The sequence below is a fragment of the Zootoca vivipara genome, chromosome Z1 (genome assembly GCF_965207765.1).
Source record: "Zootoca vivipara chromosome Z1, rZooViv2.hap1.1, whole genome shotgun sequence".
Classification (NCBI taxonomy): Eukaryota; Metazoa; Chordata; class Lepidosauria; order Squamata; family Lacertidae; genus Zootoca; species Zootoca vivipara.
The window spans coordinates 37130451-37151884 of record NC_142583.1 but is presented as its reverse complement, the minus strand read 5'-3'; the positions used below and the strand labels follow the sequence as shown (position 1 = coordinate 37151884).

Below are 21434 nucleotides of genomic sequence, written 5' to 3'. Positions count from 1 at the left end.
GCCTACTTTAGAGAGTGTAAGTTTGGGAGATGTTCGTGAGTAAATTTATGCCAAAATGCACAGCTTATCTTTAGCTTATAATCATCAAATGTCATTGTCTCTAGACAGTTGTATGTGTACTATCAAATACCGTGTTTCTCATATTATAAGACACGTCTTATATTTATTTTTTCCTCAAAAAAACACACTATGGCTTATTTTCAAGGGATGTCTTATTTTTTTCCTCCTCCTCCTGCCGCGGCCGGCATTGCTGCTGCTCCTATCACTATGTCTTATTTTCGGGGTATGGCTTATATTCCTTGAATGCTTAAAAATCCTGCTATGGCTTATTTTATGGGGATGCCTTAAAATATGAGAAACAGGGTAATACACCCTGTAATGTTTGCTAATACTGTGGTGGATATATACTGGGGTTGGGCATGTCCACCCAATCTAGTTTGGGGCCCAATTTGGTGCTTTGAGTCAGGTTCAGTCTGACCCAGGATGATCTGGACCTAACATTCCAGACCCTGAACCAAACTGGGGACCTTTTGCAGCCCTAGTTGTTTAATTGTGGTTTGAAACCCTAATTACACATAGTCTGTGGTCAGGAGGAAGAGAAAAAGACACAGGCAGAGACTCTTGCCTTTGTCTCTTTCTCCCCTTTCTTGCCACTGACCCCAAGTTTTATTAGGGTTTAAAATCCTAATTAAACATGCAGTCACATGACCACCCCCCACCTGAATCACTTTGGGTAGGCTCGACTTGGAGTGATCCAGGGCTGCTTTAAACCACTCTGGGCAAATCCCAGATACATAGCTGCCAAGTCCCGGTTAGAAAAATACAGGATCAGCAGTGCCGGCACCGGAAGTCACAGACATGCGTAGAAGCAACTTCCGGTGCCGGCGATGCCCGATTTCTGGTGCCCAGACATGGGCAGAGCAGCACCGGAAGAAATCCGGGGAATTACGGGATATTTCGCCATTCGGGATGACAGCGGGAAACGGCTTTAAAAACGGGGGTTTCCCGGGGGAAACGGGAGACTTGGCAGCTATGCCCAGATAAACCCAAATCATTCATGTTTGATATCCAGGATTTGCCTGAGGCCGATGCACAGCCTTAATATTTATCAGCTTTGGAAGGAAATGTAGAATGACCTCTCTTTAGAGTTTCTTTCAGTATTATGAAGTTTTATACATTTGTCAAATGAAGACACATCTGTTGGGTGTGCTTTATATTTTTTGTTTCCTGAATGCTGTTTTCAGTTGTGAAAGTAATCCAAGTGTTTTTGGCATGGAGACCACAACAGTAAGGAGATTGATGAGGAGTATTTTTGTTGACTGTCCAAGATCTCTTGGCAGCTTTTGAAACAGTCAACCATGGTATTTTTCCGGCAAGACTGAGTTGAGAATAGAGGGGCTTATTTTCCAGGAGTTTCATTTCAGAAGGTGGCAATTAGGGGATGCTGTTCAGCCCCTTGGCGTCTCTATTGTGGTTCTTCAGAGTTTGAATTAGCTCCCATGCTGTTTAACATCTACTTGAAACTGCTGCATGAGGTCATCCAGAATTTTAGATTGGGTTTTATGGTAATTTGTACTGGAATATTTTTAATTTGCATTGGAGAATTTTATTGTGTCTTAGTAAGTGATCTAAATTAGCATGTTTATTTTAATTCTATTTAGTAAGCAAAGCAACAAACTTTGAATCTGTCAGGCTTGCCTAATATTTATTTGCAGTTAGCACCCATTCATTGTTACCAGTGTTCGAAACTCACATTGTGTTTCTAGGCACATTTTGCGACAGGAAATTTCAGATTAAAACTGCCACTGCTGGAAGGAAAGGAAAGGAGGACCTTTTTCTGCCTCCCCTCTTCCAGTTACTCTCTGAAGACTGGAGAAGAGACTCTCTGAAGAATATCAGGGAGGTGAGCAGGGGAAGACTAGACCATGTGAAAAATGAACATAATATTTTAGCTGCAGTTCATTCATTTTCAGCATTTTATTATTGTTATAAAAAAAAGTGTGCCTAGGCCAGGCATCCCCAAACTGCAGCCCTCCAGATGTTTTGGCCTACAATTCCCATGATCTCTAGCTAACAGGACCAGTGGTCAGGGATGATGGGAATTGTAGTCCAAAACATCTGGAGGGCTGAAGTTTGGGGGTGCCTGGCCTAGGCATTGGGTTGTTGCTCCCATAAACTGGGTTTAAGGTGCCATTTAGTTCCTAGCTTTTATATCAAAATTTCTAACACTGATTTTTACCCATGAATTTGTGAACAAGAAAATATTCCATGGAAAAATGAAGTGCTTGGGCGGGGGGGGGGGGGAATCTGTTCAGTTTTGGAAAAGTTTTCACCCCTGGCTCCAGAGGAAAGTCTAGAACCTCCCATTCACTATGCATGGGAGGCAGTTTTTGATTTTTGGAGAGGCTTTGATTTTTAGCAGCCACATCATGGTGCATTTTAACTGCACCATTAATATAATGTCTACTTAGGCCATGCATAGGATTATGCTGTGCAAGTGGGAGGGGACTTCAGCTGGTCGCAACCAACCTCTTTTGAATTATCTCCCTGATTACGGTCAGTGTAAAGTCTAGACACAACAATATAAAACATGAAATGTGAATAGATGGCATCTATGTTTAAGATAGAGGGATGCGGGTGGCGCTGCAGTCTAAATCACAGAGCCTTGGGCTTGCCAATCAGAAGGTTAGTGGCTTAAATCCCTGCAACGGGGTGAGCTCCCGTTGCTTGGTCCCTGCTCCTGCCAACCTAGCAGTTTGAAAGCACATCAAGTGCTCCGGTGGGAAGGTAAACGGCATTTCCATGCACTGCTCTGGTTCACCAGAAGCGGCTTAGTCATGCTGGCCACATGACCTGTCTGCTGGACAAACGCCGGCTCCCTCGGCCAGTAAAGCGAGATGAGCGCCGCAACCCCAGAGTCATCCGCGACTGGACCTAATAGTCAGGGGTCCTTTTACCTTTACCTTTATGTTAAGATAATGTCCATTCAAATTGTATTTGGTGTGAGAAACATGGCAAAGAAGGTGCCCACTCAAGAAATATAGATAGATACCTTGTGCTAGGTTAGACTGTTTAACTCAGCATCGTCTATTATGAGTAGCACTGTCTCTCCAGGCTCTCACTCTTTCACCTGATCACTTTAACTAGAGAAGTCAGGATTTGAACCTAGGACCATCTATATGCAAAGCATGCACTGTACCAGTGAATTTGCCCCTTCCTGATGATTATGCGAACCTTAAATGGATTAAACATGAGTTCCTGTTCATAGAAAAGTTTAATTAAAATATTTCCATTGTGCCTCTCAGTCAAACAATATAAATACAATAAAATAATATATTTTAAAACACACCCACACCCCTAGCTTTATATCACAGTTTCTTTCCAGCCTCATATCACAGCTGGAGTTGTAATTGCAGTCTGTCCAGTGAGGACAGGACTAACTCAAATTTGCATTTTGACATTTTAATTGGTTTAATCTTGCATCTTTTACTGTATTCCAAACTAAATTGAGTTGGCCAGTGAGTCATTTATGTACAGTATTAGAAATACTGGGATAAGTGTTTTTCTTGCAGTTCCCTTCTTGGGAATACTCTAATTGTAAGCAAGCATTTTATTTTAGGTGCAACCTATATTGTTAGGTAGCTCAAATATATTTGTGTTTGCTTTTTTCTTTGACTAATAGAATACCTTCAGCAACAGATAAACTGCTTTATGCCTTTTCTTTTTATACATACAAATTGATCTGCCAAACCCTTTCGGTAAATCCCCAATTTATCATGCATTAATATTTCAGAACCATTTAACACCCTGCTGTCTCTAGATTCTGACAGTATAATGGGTTGTTTGTGGGCAGAAAGCATCAGCTATGGAGAACTTATTTCTAAAATGTAGTTCATTAAGCTATAGTTGTTTTAAGCTAACACTGTGTGTTTCTTTGTATCTTGGTTTCAGCCCCTAGATAATCTAGTGGTTTAGTGTTTAAGGACAATAATTAAAACACTACTTACATCCATTTGCCTTCCCATTGCCCCATGCAGGTCCTTTTATAAAAGTGCTTGTGATGCTTTGACAGTAAACAATCTGCAGTCTGAGCAAGCAGTGCTATTCAGCAGGGAGGAATTGAAGTGCCCTTTTCACCTCCTACTATATGCTGCAGGCTGTGGAGATAATTTTTTAAGTCTAGGCCTGGCTTGTTGGTGGCAGATATGAAATGGGAAATGAGTTGCTGACCTATTTCCACAGCAAGCTTTCCTTGCATTTTGCACTTTAAGGCCCCAAACTATTAACACAATGGTTTCAGACAGTTTAGCTGAACAATACATTATTTTTAATAGGGGATGCGTTAACATGAGAGGATGAGGGAGTTCTTCCTTAAAATTAGAACAGGCACAGAATGGTGATTAGAAATACAATGTGCAAATTGGCAATTAAGCTTGCACTTCCCTAATAAAAAGTGGGGGGGGGGAGAGATATATCAGAGAAGAACAATAAACCATGTTCAAAGCTCCTACAGTAAGTTGAATCCCATCTTGGTCATTCTTGGAGTAGGGCAATTGAAATAAAAGGAAAGTAATGACTGAGTTAAGTCACATTGGTTTTACTAGGTTTTCCCATTGTCTTCAACCTAAAGTATTCAGCTTGGAGTATAGCCATGTTGTTTGGAGGTTTGTTGATACCTGTATTATTTAATGTGATAGAGGAGATTGTGATTAAGGCTAGGGTGCTGTCCCTAATTAGATACTGTACTGCCATTATATTTCAATAATACATGCAAAGTGAGCACTGATTCACAATGAGGTGGAATCTACACACATATTTAAAAAACACACTGTGAAAAATGCTTTTTTTAAAAAAAAAATGTTTTGAAAAATACATTGGATTTGCCACAGCTCACTGTCTCCATCTAGAGTCATATTTACAGCACACTTAAAAAGTTTTTATTTGCAGCTGTATAGCTGAGTCCTGGGTATTTCTAGTTGAGCTGCTTGTTATTATTTCTCAACTAAATTATTTCTCAACTAAACACACACACACACTCCCCTGCCAATTATTATTGGGCGTGCTGTACACTCACGCTTCCTTTCCTTTGTCCATTAAACTGAGCATTTCCTCTTTCAAAACGTTAAAACCATATCCTGTTTCCTTGACATTAATATTGTCCAAGGCCATAGGTGGCATTTAGATCTTGCACAAAAGAGAATTTAACTGTCTTTCCCTAGCTTGATGTTTTACTACAGCTTGCATCTGAGGTTGAGGGCTGCTTTCTTTTCATCGAGTCTTTATTCCTCTTGAAAGAAGAATGTCGTCCGCTATTTGCCTTGAAACAGTTCAAGCTTGTTTTCATTTACTTGGAAGCGAGCCAAATTCAGGAGACCATTTTTAACTGCACCTTGGAAGCAATGTAACTATCCTGGAATGGTTCCACTCAGAAGCCCTAGATGTAAGCTTTTAGATTTGCAAGAATAGCACAGCTAACCAGGATTCCGTTAGCTTATAAACAAAATGAGCTGTGATGCTTTTCTTTAAAAAGTGAAATGAATAAAATAAAAAATCAGCTTCAGTACTGGGATTTCCAAAACTGATGGAAACATAGAATTTAATGGAAAGCTAGTGAAGGTGATCAAAAACATGGCTGAGAAGCCCTTTTATCCATGGGGATGTGTCTAGTAGCAGTTTTACTTGCTGCTTGTTCAGAAAATTTTCAAATAACGTGCAAATGTAAACATAATGAAATTGCTGCTCATTGGAGGGGCCCACTTATACATAATAGATATTCAGCAAAAAACTTTGCATTAGAAACCATAATCCTTTTGTATATTTACTTTATCGTATTCATAATCTGAAAAAGATAACATTCATAAAATGCAGTTTTTGATAGCCATATTCACATGTGACTATTCAACTTGGAGACTGCATTCAGAAAAGCAGAGCTTTATAGCTGCAATACACCTCTCTTCAAATTCCAAACAAAAGCACTCATTTTCCTACATTTGCAGATGCCCCTCCATTGTGATGTGCACTCCTTCTTAGTATTTTCTTTACATTTATTGTTATGCTACTGTAAAAGGATCAGCTGCATGCCTAGCACTGCACAAAAGGGCTTTCCCAATCTGTGTTAGATCATGGAACAAGTAGACAAAGAGAAAATGGACAAAAAGGGGGCAAAATTGCTTTAGAGCTTAGGGTGTTCGGTTTTCTTTTGTGGTCTCGTAGTGTGGGCATGCACCTTTTTCCAGCTATTGTACAATGAACACCACAAATGATGGCTTGAATGATATTCGGGAGTTGCATGGGTATGATTTCTCTTAGAGTATGGTTAATTTTAAACCTTTGCAAAGAGAGGAACAATTATTATTTTTCTGCACAGAGGATAGATATTCCTGTTGTTCAGGCAGGCTAGGAAAGAGTTAAGTATTTGTCTTGTCAAAACTGCTTAACTATGTTGAGGTGAATTACTTTTTCTCCAGACTTATGTAGACATTTATCCTTTATCATGAGGTTATGCTAAAGCTAACCGGATACTGGGAGGAGAGAACGTTGTGTCATTGAGCTTGATAATAGAATCAAACAAATGCTCAGTGCTACATGTTTCAGCCTACAGATGGACTTACTGTAAGTTCAGCCAGCTTTTATCTCTGGTTTAGCTGCTATGACAACTGCACTGCTTTCAAATGCCTTGTACAAATGATCTATGAGAGTGCTGAAAGTCATTGATATTCTGAGTGTTTTTCTACTGCAGCCAGCAACAAACCTTCCCCGTACTCCAGCTCATATTTACTGTTATCATAGAGGGTAATGAATGCACATTTTGTCATTAGACAAAAGGACTGAAAGTGTTAAAACTAGGATTGCAGCTAAGCGCAGTTACAAGAGAGTATGCCCCACTGAATACGGTGTGGCTTACTTCTGAGTAAACATGCACAGAATTGCACTATAATTCCTCATACCCCACCCCCAAATCACCAATAGATTTTTCTTCCTTTTCTTTTCTGTTTATTTCCATTATTCTCCTTCTGTTTTGAAATTCTAGTATCATTTCTTGAGGAGAGGGGAGAGATAAGGGAAATTAATATTGAACCCCTGTATTCTTCAGGCATGTTCATAATTTGTCTTTTTTGTTTTTGTTTTCATTTTGTTTTAAACATGTAAAGAAGGCCTGCCATTTATTCCAAATCGACATAATTGTCACATAAAAAAGTTATGTTTAAAATACATGACCAGGTTGCAGTGACATCAGTGTTTCCAGATCTAGTCAGCATAATAGCCACAAAAAACAGTCTCTCTCATTATCCAGGCATGGGTAATCTCATAACTGTGGTGGCGAGACTGAGAGCAGGCAAAAGGAACCAGTTTCAGCATTTCAGAAAACAGTTCACCATGACCCGAGGCACATCAAAGGCTTCCCAATTTCAATATTTTAGTGCAGGCATCCCCAAATTTCGGCCCTTCAGATGTTTTGGACTACAATTCCCATCTTCCCCGACCACTGGTCCTGCTAGCTAGGGATCATGGGAGTTGTAGGCCAAAACATCTGGAGGGCCACAGTTTGGGGATGCCTGTCCTTGGTTCCCACTCAGTACTCAGACTCCCAGCTCAGTTATTGTTAAAGGCTTTATTCCGAAATTCACTGCAATGCCCAAATGTAGATCAGACCATAGTTTACACAGTTCAGAAGTCCACAGAAGAGCTCTAAAATACATGGTTAGGAGTAAGCTAAAATGTCCTGACACTTGACATGTTTCCTGAGCTCCCTTTTGAAGGACAGAGTGGGCATTGTTCAGTCAGTCAATCAATCAATCCTTTTTGTAGTCAAAGACCAACAACAAAGTCAACAACAACAACAACAACAACAACAACAACAAATGTCACATCTGCATGAAGAAGCGGATCATAATCAAAAAATTCCCTATAAACTTAATTACATTAAAAATAACACTCCTTCAGCTAATGTCTCTAGTCCAGAGATTAAAAGTGGATACTGTTATGTGCACAGTTGTTGTCCTGAAATATGGGACTAGGCAAGCCAGCAGGCCCACCTACGAGTAGGTTGGGTCTGCTTACACCAGCATAGCTATTGCAGCATACTTAGTGATGGACATGTAGTTGACATGGCTTGCCTCGCTGTCTGCTCTAGTCTTGGATTCCTCCTTTTTGGGACAGAAGACACTTCACTAACAAGGTGGGTGGCCAGACTTAAGTCAGGCAGTTCTATTGTGCCAGTCAAGGCACCTGATAACACTGATGTGGGAATCTCTGCCAACAACAAACTGGGCATGTTCCCATCATCTAGACCAGCGTTTCCTAGACCTCTTGGCCCTCTCCAAGATCCAGTTCTGCACATTTGTCCCATTCTTCTCCAGCAATGACCAGCTCTGCCGAGACATTTCAATGCAGTTCATGACAGCTGAGCTCATTTGTACTCTCCAGCACTACTGGGAAATTTATAAAATAGCTGCAATTTTGTTCCCCTTTCAACGGAAGTGAATGAAATTTGTAGGCACAGTAGTTCATTCAGAATAGATAAGATCAAATTAAATTGTCTGCCAAGTTACAGACAAATCTTCAGGGGATTTGTTTTTTAAAAAAATGAAATGGCTATAATGTTTTGATTTTGAGATGGGATCCTGAGGGTGTAATTCCTGCCACCCCTGACCAATTACTCCCTCAGGAAATGCAGTGTTTAACAGAAAAATGGTTGCCTACCCTTGTTATGTGCGAAGCAGAAAGGTAGCACAAAATGTAAACTTCTCTCCTTAGTCTAGCTGGTCCACTCAGTAATATTCTTCTTTGTTTTTTATTTTTAAAAAGGTTACCTGTTTGCAAGACTTTTTTGGTGATGATGATGTTTTCATTGCCTGTGGACCTGAGAAATACCGTTATGCTCAAGATGATTTTGTACTAGATCACAGTGGTAAGTACTGTCTGTACATTTGTTTTGAACCGTAAGCTTCCAGTGCTTATGAAAGCACTGAGTGACATTGTGACTGCGTATTCCCCCCCCCCATATATATTGTACTGATAAAGACTATAAATGGGGTGTATCAGGTGTTAGGGGAGGAGTATTACCTCTGGTAGAAGACATGCCCTGCTCCTTCTGGGGTAGTTTGATCACCTTTGGTCCCCACCCTGTATTCAGTTCTCACCTGTGGCTCCTAGAAGCTGCATGCAACAGTGGCCACACCCTGAGAAATGGCGTTGGCTGGCTGTCTAAACCAGGTGAAGGTAGCCAATGGGTCTCAAACCCTTGGTGATTTAGGGACTAGCCCTGCATACGAAGACAGCCTATGGTGGATTCAGTGGACAAAACCAATAGTGGGTCCAAGGATCAAGTAGGCGGTTTCTGCAGATGATGTAGAGGGAAGTGAGGGGAAGATGAGGCTCTTCAACCTGGGAAGGTAGCCAATCTAGGAGAAGGAAAACACTGATCCTAAACCTCTAATGCCTTGTGGGATATCTTTGGGAGAAGAAGAAGCTAAGGAATAAATGCTACAGAAATCCGGAGTAGAATCAAGTCCCTAAGTCAGTTTGATTCTGCCTTGTATGCCTTCTTCTGACAACAAATGCAGACAGGCTGGTGGCAAATGTATTGTTCTTCTTTCCTTTGGACTACATCAGCGAGGCTGAGAGTAGGGTCTTGTTGCCTGGGGAGCCCAGGACCTCCATACTGGAAGCATAGATGAAAGCCAGAGGTGAGTTTAGGGGAGCGTGACTGCTTTTGTTGCACTGGGCACTGAGCCTTGGGGGCACAACAGGGATGCTGCAACTATGATTTAGAATGGAGCACAAGAAGTGTGAGGGGGCACCTATTTTTTGTAGGAAATTTGAGACCCCAAGTTCTGTTGCTGTGAAAACCTAAACTCTGTAAAGGGGACCCGTGAGGGAAGAACATACATTCCTGAAAATACGAGGGTCTTGTGTGGTCCATTTTAAAGAAACCATGCCATATAGGAAAAAATATACCACCAGCATTATTCCCTGTGCACGTCAATGATGGGAAGATGATGGAATGATGCAATAAGACACAAAGGGTTCTTGGAGAAGCAATATGGAGCATCAAGGCATTCTAATCCCCAGGATCCATATGAACCTGAATCACAGAGTTTTGCTGAAGGACCTAAGAAAACAGATTTACTAGAGACTGTTGTTTATTAAAATAGCTAACTGCACAGTAGTCTAAGGGACAGTTCAACTTTCAGTTTAAAACTTCTAGTGTACATTGTGTTGCCTATTCATCATGTAGGAGCAGCAAACAGATTGCGGTCTCAGTGGGCACAATAATTACACTTACAGTTGGATCGGAAAGACACTGGTGTGAACAGGTGGAAGAGGACTTGCTCCAGTCAGCTTTGATGAAATATGCAATATGTTAACATTCTTTTATATTCTTTTATTTGTAAAATAAATGATCTACAGAGAATACATTCCAACAGAGATGAGAGATATATAAAATTCATATGTACACTCTCCTATTGTAACAGGATAAACAACCAAATTTGTTTTAAAGCAACTTGAAAAAAACATTAATTTTACAAGATTTGACCAGATGTCAACAAGTTTATAAGCCTACAAATTTATAAATTCCTTTTGGTTCATTTGAGAAAAACTGTTTATGAAATGAGTATGTTTGGGTGATAAATTATCTAGTTGGTAGGTGGTTTTGTTGGAAGTGATTGCAACTCTAAAAATATTTCTTCTGCTATCCATCTGTTTGTTTACAGAATGTCGTGTTATGAAATCCTCTTATTCCCGTTCATGCGGGATATCAAGGTATGCTGGACCTAAAAGCCCTGGATCTAAAAGCCCTGGATCTAAAAGCCCTGGACCTTCACGTCGAAGTAAATCACCAGCTTCAGGTAGAGCTTCCTGGGTGGATTGGAGAAATGTGCATTTAGAACTTTGTTTGTTTCATTAATATATTTTCGGCTCGTCAATCCCCAGAAGCTCTCACACACAAAATGTCTACCAGTAAAATAAATAGTTTTAAAACAGCAGAACAATAAAATTAGAGCCAATAGTTGTTTAAATATCATTTGTTAAACAGTATCTAGAAACCCTTGGCAAATAAAAAGGTTGACACTTGACTGAAAAAAGTCCATACCAGAAAAGCACCACCAGGGAAAGAATTGCAAAGTACCACCACTAAAAAGGCCCTATCTGAGTTTACCACCTACCTCACTACTGGCAGCAGATAAGACCTGCAGAGGTGCCTCTTGAGGAAGACCTTGGCGCCCATGGAAGTTCGTGTAGTAACAAGTGTTTTTTTGACATGCTAGTCCTTCTCTTCCTTGATGGGTGTGCCCCACCACAACCCCCTACTTCTCACCTTAAGCTCACTCAAAAAGGTGAGGCAAAATTACACACTCCTCAAGCCTGAGGGAGATGCAAGGGTTTCAGAGGATGAATATGAATAAATTCAGTTGTACACTTCTAAGTGTTTTCCCTTCGTCCACTCCATTCTTCTTTTTGAGGCCCATGACTTTCTTACTCCTCTTTTCTCTTTGGTATCTTTAGCCAACACAAAATGCATCTTCCTTCTCCCTATCTCTTTGTGTCTCCCCCTCCTCTTTTTTTTTTTACAGTGCTTGTTCAGGTTATATTAAGCTTTTTGCCCCAGTTACGTTTTTGATTATGTCTTTCAATACTGCTCCAGTGTCAGTATTTTAAAATATCAATGTTTCAGGGGAAGTGGTTCACTGACAACCGGAGAACAACGGATTGTTGATGTGCTGAATCAAAAAGCTACTTAGTATAGTGGCCCAGCAGTACCATCCTGAAGTTTGGACTTAAGTGTACATAAGGAAGAAGACAGAATAAGTCTACTGGCTGTTGTTGTCATTAAAGACCTGGACATAGAGCAAAAGACTTGTTGATTTTCTTACTGCAGAGTCATATGAGATTCTCTCCCAGGCAAAATATTAAAAGTCCCACCCACCCAAGCATATTACCTTGCCCTCTAGGCTTTTTCAGCTTTTGGATGGCATATTTCATTTGTGTGGCGTAACCGTTCATAAAGAGAAAGTAGACTTTGGAACGTAATAGGCAACTGGAAATGAGAGACACATAATTAACCACCTGAGGTGAAAGTTGGCAGGTTAGCTGAGGGCAGTTACCAGGTGACTTTATCACAAACAGGTTACTGAAGTAGCATCTGCACACCATATGCTCAGGCAGGCCCAAGGTTTGGGGAGATGCGAAAGGTTTGAGCATTCATGATGCGTTTGTAAAGTTAGTATTTGATCCGTAGGCACAACAGACCTAATTATTTTAGGTGGTTTTATCCCATCTCCAATATGGCACCCCTACCTTTCCCACAACTCGACAATTTCCATATAACTCAGTTTATCTGGATCTCCAGTTCTATTAGTTCTTAAATTACTTTAAATTGGACTATGCATAGTAGTAAATATAGGTTCACTGTAAGCCTTTCTGGAAAACCACTTCTTGCTTTTTCCCTTTTTATGTTATCTTTCTTCCTTTCATGTCTCTGAATAACCTATATCCTGTCTTTTTCCTTTGTGTCAATTGAATGAATACAGTAAAGAGGGGTGGCCATTACTCCAGTGCTTACTCTTCAGCAAAATCCCCAGGTGAGCCATGGCAGTTATGGCTGTGTACCAACACTTGTCTCCTACCTTTTCATTTTTAACCCTTCCATCTGCTTCTGTGTGCCTATTAGTTTGCACTGTGTGTTTTTATGACTTGTAAAACTAAGACATGGTGAGTTTATCCTGTCTATAGGTAGACCTTGGAAAGTAAGAACTTAGGGATCAGACACCTGCGGTTAGTATACAATGGAGCGAAATTTGTTAAGATATAATCTGGCCAGTACACAAGTAGTACTGGGGTGGGGTGGGGCAGTATATTTAAAATTCTGTATGAAATGAGCAAGATTACCTGAACAGCAAGGGTTCCCAAAACTTAAATTCAAGTTTAAGTGTGGTATGGCATGCAAATGTTGGTTTGGCATACAAAGTTGAAACAGAGTACTGTATCTTTTAAAACACTATGCCCACTTATTTAGAGAAGCATGTGAATATTAAGACACTAACTTCAGCTAAGGACTTGTGGGGGACGCAGGTGGCGCTGTGGGTTAAATCACTGAGCCTAGGGCTTGCCGATTAGAAGGTCAGCGGTTCGAATCCCCGCAACAGGGTGAGCTCCCATTGCTCAGTCCCAGCTCCTGCCAACCTAGCAGTTCGAAAGCACGTCAAAGTGCAAGTAGATAAATAGGTACTGCTCTGGTGGGAAGGTAAACAGTGTTTCCATGCGTTGCTCTGGTTTGCCAGAAACGGCTTAGTCATGCTGGGCACATGACCCAGAAGCTGTACGCCGGCTCCATTGGCCATTAAAGCGAGATGAGCGCCGCAACCCCAGAGTTGGTCATGACTGGACCTAATGGTCAGGGGTCCCTTTACCTTTACCTTTAAGGACTTGTGGACTGATCCATGTACACCAGTTGCTTGGTCCGTGGTGGCATCAAAGTTTGATATTATCTGACTTAACAATGGGAATTTATCTAGTTTGCAATAGAAGAATGTAATTGAAAGAAGCTGCCTTGCTTCTGCTCACAGTGAAAAAGCAAATCATTTTGTCTCCGTGTTTTTTTTAATTGTGTGTGGAGTCTGCTTGCTTGCCTTTATCCCACGTGCTCTTCTGGAAGGTAGGTTGCATATTGTGCTAGTCCACCATTTCCTCCCACTTGAACATAGCTACTGGGAGGTTATGAGGAAGTTTTTCATTTGCTTTCTGTGGGGTGGGGTACTGTATCTGTGGACCCTCGCTAAGGAATCCCAGAACCAAGCAGAATCTGTACGATGTCCCTACTTTCTGGGTGATAAGGACAGTGAGAGGATTTCAAGGTCCCTCTTGCAGCCCCAAGGGGGAGGAAATTCTCTTTCTGTGTTGTAATGTTTTGTTTGTGTGCCAGGTGGGAAGCTGTGCTCCTTGGGGCTCTGAGGCTGGCTATGGTAATGTACACTAATACCTTTAAAGCACATTCAAAGCCTGTTCTTTCCATCAAATAACTTCGGACGCTGTTGTTAAGGGTTGCTGGGAACGGTAACTCTGTGAGGGAGCAAACAACAGTGCCCAGAATTTTTGAGGAAAATAATGGGCTTTGAGTGCACTCAAAAGGCATAGTGTGTCCACAATCATAGTTTCAGGGTAAAGGGATGATTCTACCTTGGAAGGATTAGTGTTAGGGTGTGTAATAATACAAAAGTGGGATAAAGCATATGCATGAACATATGAAGGTCAGAAACATGTGTTTTCTATAGGTAACTATTCTGAGGATGAAGTAAAAACAGCAAATAGAGTAAGATCTTCCTATTCCCATAAATGTTAACTTCTTCTAGAACAGGCACGTCCAGCTCCCAAGAGAATGCAATCTACCCAAGAGAATGCAATCTACTCCCAGTACAAAAAAGCCGGCAGGGATCTACCCATTGTCATAGCCAATGTTAAGCTTTTATGGGGGGGGGAGCCAAAGTTGTGGAGTTTTTTTTGCTAGAAAATGACGCGCTTACAATTTCGCGCAGCGACGAAGCAAACAGCTAGCGCCAGGGGCGGGGGGGGGGGGCAGGATCACTACTAGCCTGTAATCGACCGCTAACGTGAGGCGATCAACCTGTTGATCATGATTGACCTGTTGGACATGCCTGTTCTAGAACATCTTGGAAGCCGGTTCTTACATCTTGGTGGAAAGATGCTAACTTCTACTTATTTATTTACTGTATCTATACATAATGGCACAGAATAACAGTTCCCTGTGCAGTCGCATCAGCAGGTTGGCTCCTAAATATTAAAGAATTAAAAGCAAATTCCCTTTTAAAAGCAGCTAGTTTGGAAGACTTGGTTTTCAAACAGGTTCATCACTGCAGGCATTCACACAGCAAAAACAATGGTGCCTGTTAAATGAATGTTCTGTTACCCATTATAGATATTCTTTACACAGCTGAAAAAGTGTAGGTGGTAACTAGCATTTCCATGGAAACCGAATGTCTAGCTGGCAGGCTAATTTTTTTTCTTAAAGGAGCAGCAGTCCTTAACTGAGCTGCAGTTGAAATCAAATCTTGCTCTTTGGAACATTTCCTCTTACTATTTCTTCCTTGGGAGACATGGAATATATTGTTCATCAGAGAGCCTTGCAAATAACCTAATAGATGGTGCATATTAAGAGTCTCAAGTTGTGTGAAATGGTGGGACCCACTTCAGACTGAACTGAAGGGGAAGCAACATATTTTCACATATATAGAAACCCCTCAATATTAAATTATGAAATCTATTTGTATATTTAAAAGCATACTAATGGGAAGCTGGTTCTTGTCAAAGACAAATAATTTTTTTCCAAGTATTTTATTTTTAATAGAAATGATCGCATAGAAAATAACTAAGCATGATTTTTTTATTTTTGCTTTTATAATTGTACTTGGTAATTTGGATACAGTGTACTAAACTGCTCTGTGGCTGTGATTATTTTTCAAGTACCCATTGGCTGACGTGACCTGATAACCTTGAAATTTTTAATTCGTGGAAGAATGTACCCAGCACCATAGAATGTTGATATATTGCCATTGTTGAGTCAAGTGAAAAGTCATTTGGGCTGTGGTTGGAACATCACAATAGGCTGTAGGGACAGGGCAAGCTATGTAGACAAGATCGAGAGTCTGAACACTATAAAGCTTTGATAGAAAAGGTTCTGAAATGTAGAAAAGCTAAAGGATAGTGTGGCTAGATGAAGTGGAAAGAGTAGGCAGTGTGCCAGAAAAAAATGTGTCTTTGGGTAGGTAGAGAGAGGGGGGAAACCAATGATAGAACACAGCTGTGGAAAGAAATCTTAGATCTTAAGAAGGAAGGCTCAGCTGTGTGCTTATTGGTCTTAGCAAGCCCTTGGTCGCTGAATTGTGCTGCTCTTAAGATAATGCCTAGCTTTATGTATATTTTATTGCTAGCTGCTCTGTTTAATGAAGATTAACAGGATATTATCTAAAAGGAACATATCATATCTTAATAGGAATTTCAGCTTTTGTTTTATTGGCAATAACAACTTATTTTCCTTCTTTTGCCCTTGTTATTCCCAATAGTAAACGGAGCTCCAAGTAGCCAGCTTTCAACTCCCAAATCAACAAAATCTTCTAGTTCCTCACCAACAAGCCCAGGCAGCTTTCGGGGACTCAAGGTATGTTTTAGAAAGTTTTCCCCTATTTCAGCTTAAATACTAATTTTGCTTTGGAATATTGCCTTTGTGGTTGCAGGAAGACACCAGCTTCGTGCTATATTAAGCAATGATAAATATTTATTTATTTATTTCTTATTCATTTGCAATGTACAATGCATGAAAGCAGTTGCAAAGTAGTTAAAATGTAGGCTGAACCCAATATTGCAATGAATTAAATAATCTATTATTTAAACTTTATCTGCTGGCTTAGAGAGCTGCCCTAAATGGGGCCAAAGAGCAACAGGGGGCAACAAAGGATCCACCAGCCAGGGTGGAAAGTGTGTGTGTGGGGGGGAACTCCCCCCATCAGCTCCAGGCTACCATTGCTAAGAAGTCTGTCCTTCAGTCATCCATGGGATGTAGTATCCAGCAAATCCCAAGCCTCTGGCACCCTGAAACTCCCCATTTCGGGGCTTGCTGCTGCCTACCACCACTAGCAAAATTGACAATGGAAGCCTACTGCCTATGGAGGTGAAGCTGGGCCATCCGCCATGGCAGAGAAATCTGTCCCAAAGCAGAGCTCCTTTCCATTACCACGCCATCCTAACCCCTGATGCATAAGCATCGGGGGCCAGGGGTTAGGGCTGCACTCATAGTTGTGTTTAGTAAAATTTGTCAGTACAGTCTAGTAAGCTCCATCTCATCTTGTTTGTTTATACACAACCTTTTTGTCAAGTGTGTGCTTGACACCTTGCAACATTTAAAAACAAGAACAGTGTAGCACCATAATCAACTAAACCTTAATTTTAAAAAGGGCCATGCAGCAAACCAAAAACAGTAAAAACAAAAACCATAGAAAGAGGAATGCAGTTTTGCATGCTAAATTTGTTTATATTTAGTGCATGTCTTAAAAGACAGTTGGTTATTAAGAGAATTAGGGTAGTTAAAATCCTTTATTTTATCTCTGCAGTATGCAGCTGTTTGGGTGTAGACTTCAGCTGTGCTTTGTTCACTTGGGTTCTGAGTAATCTTAACTGATATATCTGAATTAGAACATGGCTTGTGACAATGCTTGTGTCTGCATCTGGAATGCATTCCCAACACCCATGTTCCTGGGGAAATGTCTTACAGGAATATATGCCGTTCAAATAATTAACCCCTAAAATACAACAATTACAAGTATACATACCACTGAACAGTCAGATACTCTTGATAAAATTTTATTATGTATCTGCTTGAATTTTGTTCTGTTCATGTGCTGTCCATGAGGAGGAGTAAAATTAAACTTTTGTTTGTTTTTAAGTGACTTATTTTATCCTTTCCTTAAGAGATCCCTAGAACAACTAAGCTGTGCTTAGGTAGAAATAATGTGTAGGCTGGTCTCCTTGAAATACGTTGTTTCTGTGCACTGCCTGTCTGCCATGTCTCTTCATTTAGTGATGCTGAAGCTCAAGCATGGCAGAAGATGCATGTCTCCATCTTTAATTTCTATCTTTCACTCTGTGGTAACTTTGCACCCATCTTAGCAAAATCGGTAAGGAACGATCAGCTGGAAACCTTGCCTTGTTTTTCCTGTCATCTCTATTCAGATTTATATCCTAATATTTTATTTGAATTGCAATAAAGCTGTGGGTTTTTTTTTAATTGTGTGAGCTGTAGGTTCTTAAACATGTTGATTTTGTGTGTACCTCCTTTTGCCTGTTACATGGCTTGGATTGCTAGAAGACCCTCAACTCATGTTATTGCTACTTAAAAGGACTGGCCACTTAAAAGGACTGAACACATTTGTGTAGTTTACAGTATTCATTTAAGTAATAGATTTGTTGTTTCAGAACACTGCTGCTTACCAGAAAAACACCACATATCCACAACACATGTCCTTACCCCCCACCCCACCGCTTTGACTGGAAGGCCTACTTACAAGGATAGGAAACCAAGCGCTATAATTTGTGCAGCTTCATTTTTGCTACTCAGCACAAATGCTGAATTGCTGATTCATTGAAAAACTTGGCAGCTACACCAATATAATTGCATCCAGAAGAATACAGGACAATGTTCTTTTGACTGGTATGAAAGTGAAAGAGAGACAATTAGAAATTGTATTACTCTTGTTAGTTATAAATAAATCTTGATTTACGTATGTCAGCAGCAACAACAAAAAATGCATCCAACAATTCTTGAATATGTTAATTCTCTAGTGCTAACCTCCTTTGAAAGATTTCATTAAGCCCAATAGACTCTTTGAGATGAAAGAGAAGAATTTATATCATATTAGAGTACTTGGCCTTCCTTACGGTTGGCCGAAGAGGCTAATTGAGAGCTGCGCTGGGTACCCTTGCTGTGAGCTCCAGTAACCATGGAGTTGTGAAAGGAAGAGGTAGCACAAATATGTTAGGCTGTGCTGGGAATGCAGACTGCAGAGTTCTTGACCAAGCTAGGGGCAGGGGCAAAAGAGCAATTGACTTAAGCCAGCTGATTGGCTGAGCCCTGCTCTTCCTCACCAGCTCCTGGAGAAGAGAAACTGTGTACAACCCTGCTCCTGCTGGCCAGCATATAATTCAACCTGCAAGTCATGACCAACACCAATCAGCCAAATTGAAGCACAAAACAGACTGCATGGCAAGAGAGAGAGAGAGAGAATGGGCCACAAGGCCAATCAGAGAACACTTCCAAAATAATTCCACTCAGCCGTCCAAATCATACAACATGTAGGATGCCATGCTGAAAAGGACTGCTAATGAGGAGGGGTTAGCAGTACCTTTTTAGTGGCCCCGCTTCCTTGCTGCATTGTGTTCCAAGTGCCATGATGCTGCCATATTCCCCCCACCACATTATTTTTATTCTGGAATCACATGGGACTGCAAATCCACTCCTTGCTCAATATGGCAGAGCAGCTTTTGTATAGTGTAAATGCAAATGTGGGGGAGGAAGGGAAAGGAGAATGTTAGCCGCTTTGAGACTCCTTAGGGTAGTGATAAAGCGGGATATCAAATCCAAACTCTTCTTTTTCTTCTTCAATTAGGCTGAATAATGTAGTTGACTCTAGTGACTTGGAAAGGAGATAACAACATAGTACATTATCTAAAGATTACCATTGTTATTCTGTGTCCTGTGACAATTAACTGAAATTGAAAAGTCTAAAATAGTTTAGGTTGTAATCCTAACACCACATACCTGGGCGTAAACCTCATTGAATTCAGTATAATTTAGTGCTATGTAGACACGGTTTAGACTGTGCTGCTATTTGTTTGTTATCTGAAAGATTATTTTCACCCACCCTAGTTTTAAATTTCATATCCATGATACTAATTTTTATGAAGTGTTATTTGCTTTTAAGGAAACAAAATCTGTGCTTTTAAACAAAGCAACTGAATCGAGCAGAAAATAACTAGTATGTCAATGCAATAAATAGTAATCTATTTTGTCTGTTTTGTTTCTGGTTCTATTACAAAAATATCTTCTGATAGAACTATGTTGTATTATTTTGGTGCAGGAGCCATCCAGGGCATCATCATCAACAAAAAAATGTACAGATGTTGTTGCAACCATCTTGCATATTTGTCTGGCAGAGAGTGTTATTTTTGTCTTTCTTAAACTTAACTCACTGTCAGTGATCTAGTTTGTGTTGGCTTTTGCTGTCTTGATAATGTAGCTTCTGTTGACTGCTTTTGGCACATATTGGTGTCCTGGGAAATCTTACAATAAAACCTGATCTGCCAGTTGAATTATTGTCATTATTGCTGGTGAAATGATTTAAAATATTTTGCTGCATAACCAGGCACTGAAAATGCTGACCTTGCATTCCCTTGTGCTGTCCAATATCATTTTGACAGATCTTGAGCTCAGGCTAGAGAAGTATTTTAAGCACCCTGTGACAAGTGATGAACGTTTGTGTGATAATCTTTTAAATGAGAGTACAGTGAAGACTGAAAAGGCCAAAGACATTATCTGAAAGTGAAAGAAAACCAGGAGGGAGACACAGAAATTGGAGAGAATTTAAAGAGGGGAAATTTGCTTTCGGAAGTGCTAGCTAAAAGAATTTCAGGACGCATACTCTTCGGGAGCAATCTTGAGACTTCCAAATTCTGCAATAGTCAGAAGCAGCCCTTGTAAATATCATTGTCCTGTCTGACCTTCCTTGTGGTGCCAGATAGGTAGAAATGTTTGTGTAAGCTGCTTCAGCTATGCTACCTAATTTGAAACTTTCAGATTGTTCCTGAAAAATTGACCTGGAGCTGTAACAAAGCCTTAGTTGGCACTTTGGGGAACTATTAATTGAGAGTGAAAATGATGCTTGAAATTTATGTATTTATTAATTAAATTTGTATTCCTCCCTTCACCCAAATATCACAGGGTGGTTCAAAACATGAAAATACAAAATGAAAACACAAAATTCATAATAAAACAAAAGCAGAAGCAAAACAAACCAATAATCCCCTTCCCACAGTCACATGTGGGTCAAAAGCCTGGTTGAAGAGAAACCTTTTCACTTGGTGCCTAGAAATATGTAATGAATGTACTAGGCAAGCCTCCTTGGGGAGAGGATTCCACAAATGGGGAGCCACTGCAGAAACGGCCAATTCACTTGTTGCCATCTTCTGGAACTCTCCTGGGGGAGACACCTGAAGAAGGGTCTGGCTCAGTTCATATGGGGACAGGCGGTCCTTGAGGTATCGCGGTTGAGGTTGTTTAAGGCTTTATAGGTCAAAAACACACTTTGAATTGAATTAGCAGCCCGTGCAGTTAAGCCAGAACTGGTGTAATATGCTCATGTTGTCTGAGCTTGGGCTCGTGGTTTGTTTCCCCAAAACAAACCAAGCTTTGTTCTTGATTCACAGTATTTTGTCTGCCTATGGTTGCGAACTGGGTCAGCGACTGAGATGCATGAATATGTTCCCTGAACTGTCTAAAGATGGCTTGTTCTTGTTTTCAGCTCTTCTTTTGTATTCTCTGGATAGGCAGGTGACATTCTGGTTAGAAATTAAAAGAAAGACAATCTCTTGGGAAGCATTCAGTTACCTCATGTGCATCCCTTTTCACTCTGTTGTTGCTAAATGGATCATAAGAAGGAATCAATTAGAAGCGAGAAGGAATCAGCTACTTTCAGGTGCTTTTAGAGAGAACACATATCTAGTTACAGTGTATTAGAGACTTGGCACAAAGCAAATATGTTGGTGTTGTATAGTGCAGGGAAAGTGGAGTTTGCATAGTCTGGTTTGAATGCAACATGTCATTTAAAAAAACCCAACCAGCTACTTTACAGAGGCTGTATGTTTTG

The 21434-nt window shown here is 40.5% G+C and overlaps 1 protein-coding gene across 7 annotated transcripts in view; it reads left to right on the top strand.

Moving 5' to 3' along the window:
- Positions 1 to 21434, top strand: part of DCLK2 (doublecortin like kinase 2) — an 84458-nt gene that overhangs the window by 29233 nt on the left and 33791 nt on the right. For 4 of the 7 annotated variants that reach the window (XR_004692494.2, XR_015947889.1, XM_035113963.3 and 1 more), the window contains exons 3-6: positions 8809 to 8911; positions 10719 to 10853; positions 12537 to 12587; positions 16083 to 16177. Coding sequence is in view for 4 of the 7 variants with exons in the window: in XM_035113963.3 (XP_034969854.1) it covers positions 8809 to 8911; positions 10719 to 10853; positions 12537 to 12587; positions 16083 to 16177 (384 nt within the window). In the remaining 3 variants the exon portion in view is untranslated. The remainder of the gene's footprint in view (positions 1 to 8808; positions 8912 to 10718; positions 10854 to 12536; positions 12588 to 16082; positions 16178 to 21434) is intronic. The other 3 variants (XR_015947890.1, XM_035113964.3, XM_088661096.1) reach the window with 1 other exon arrangement.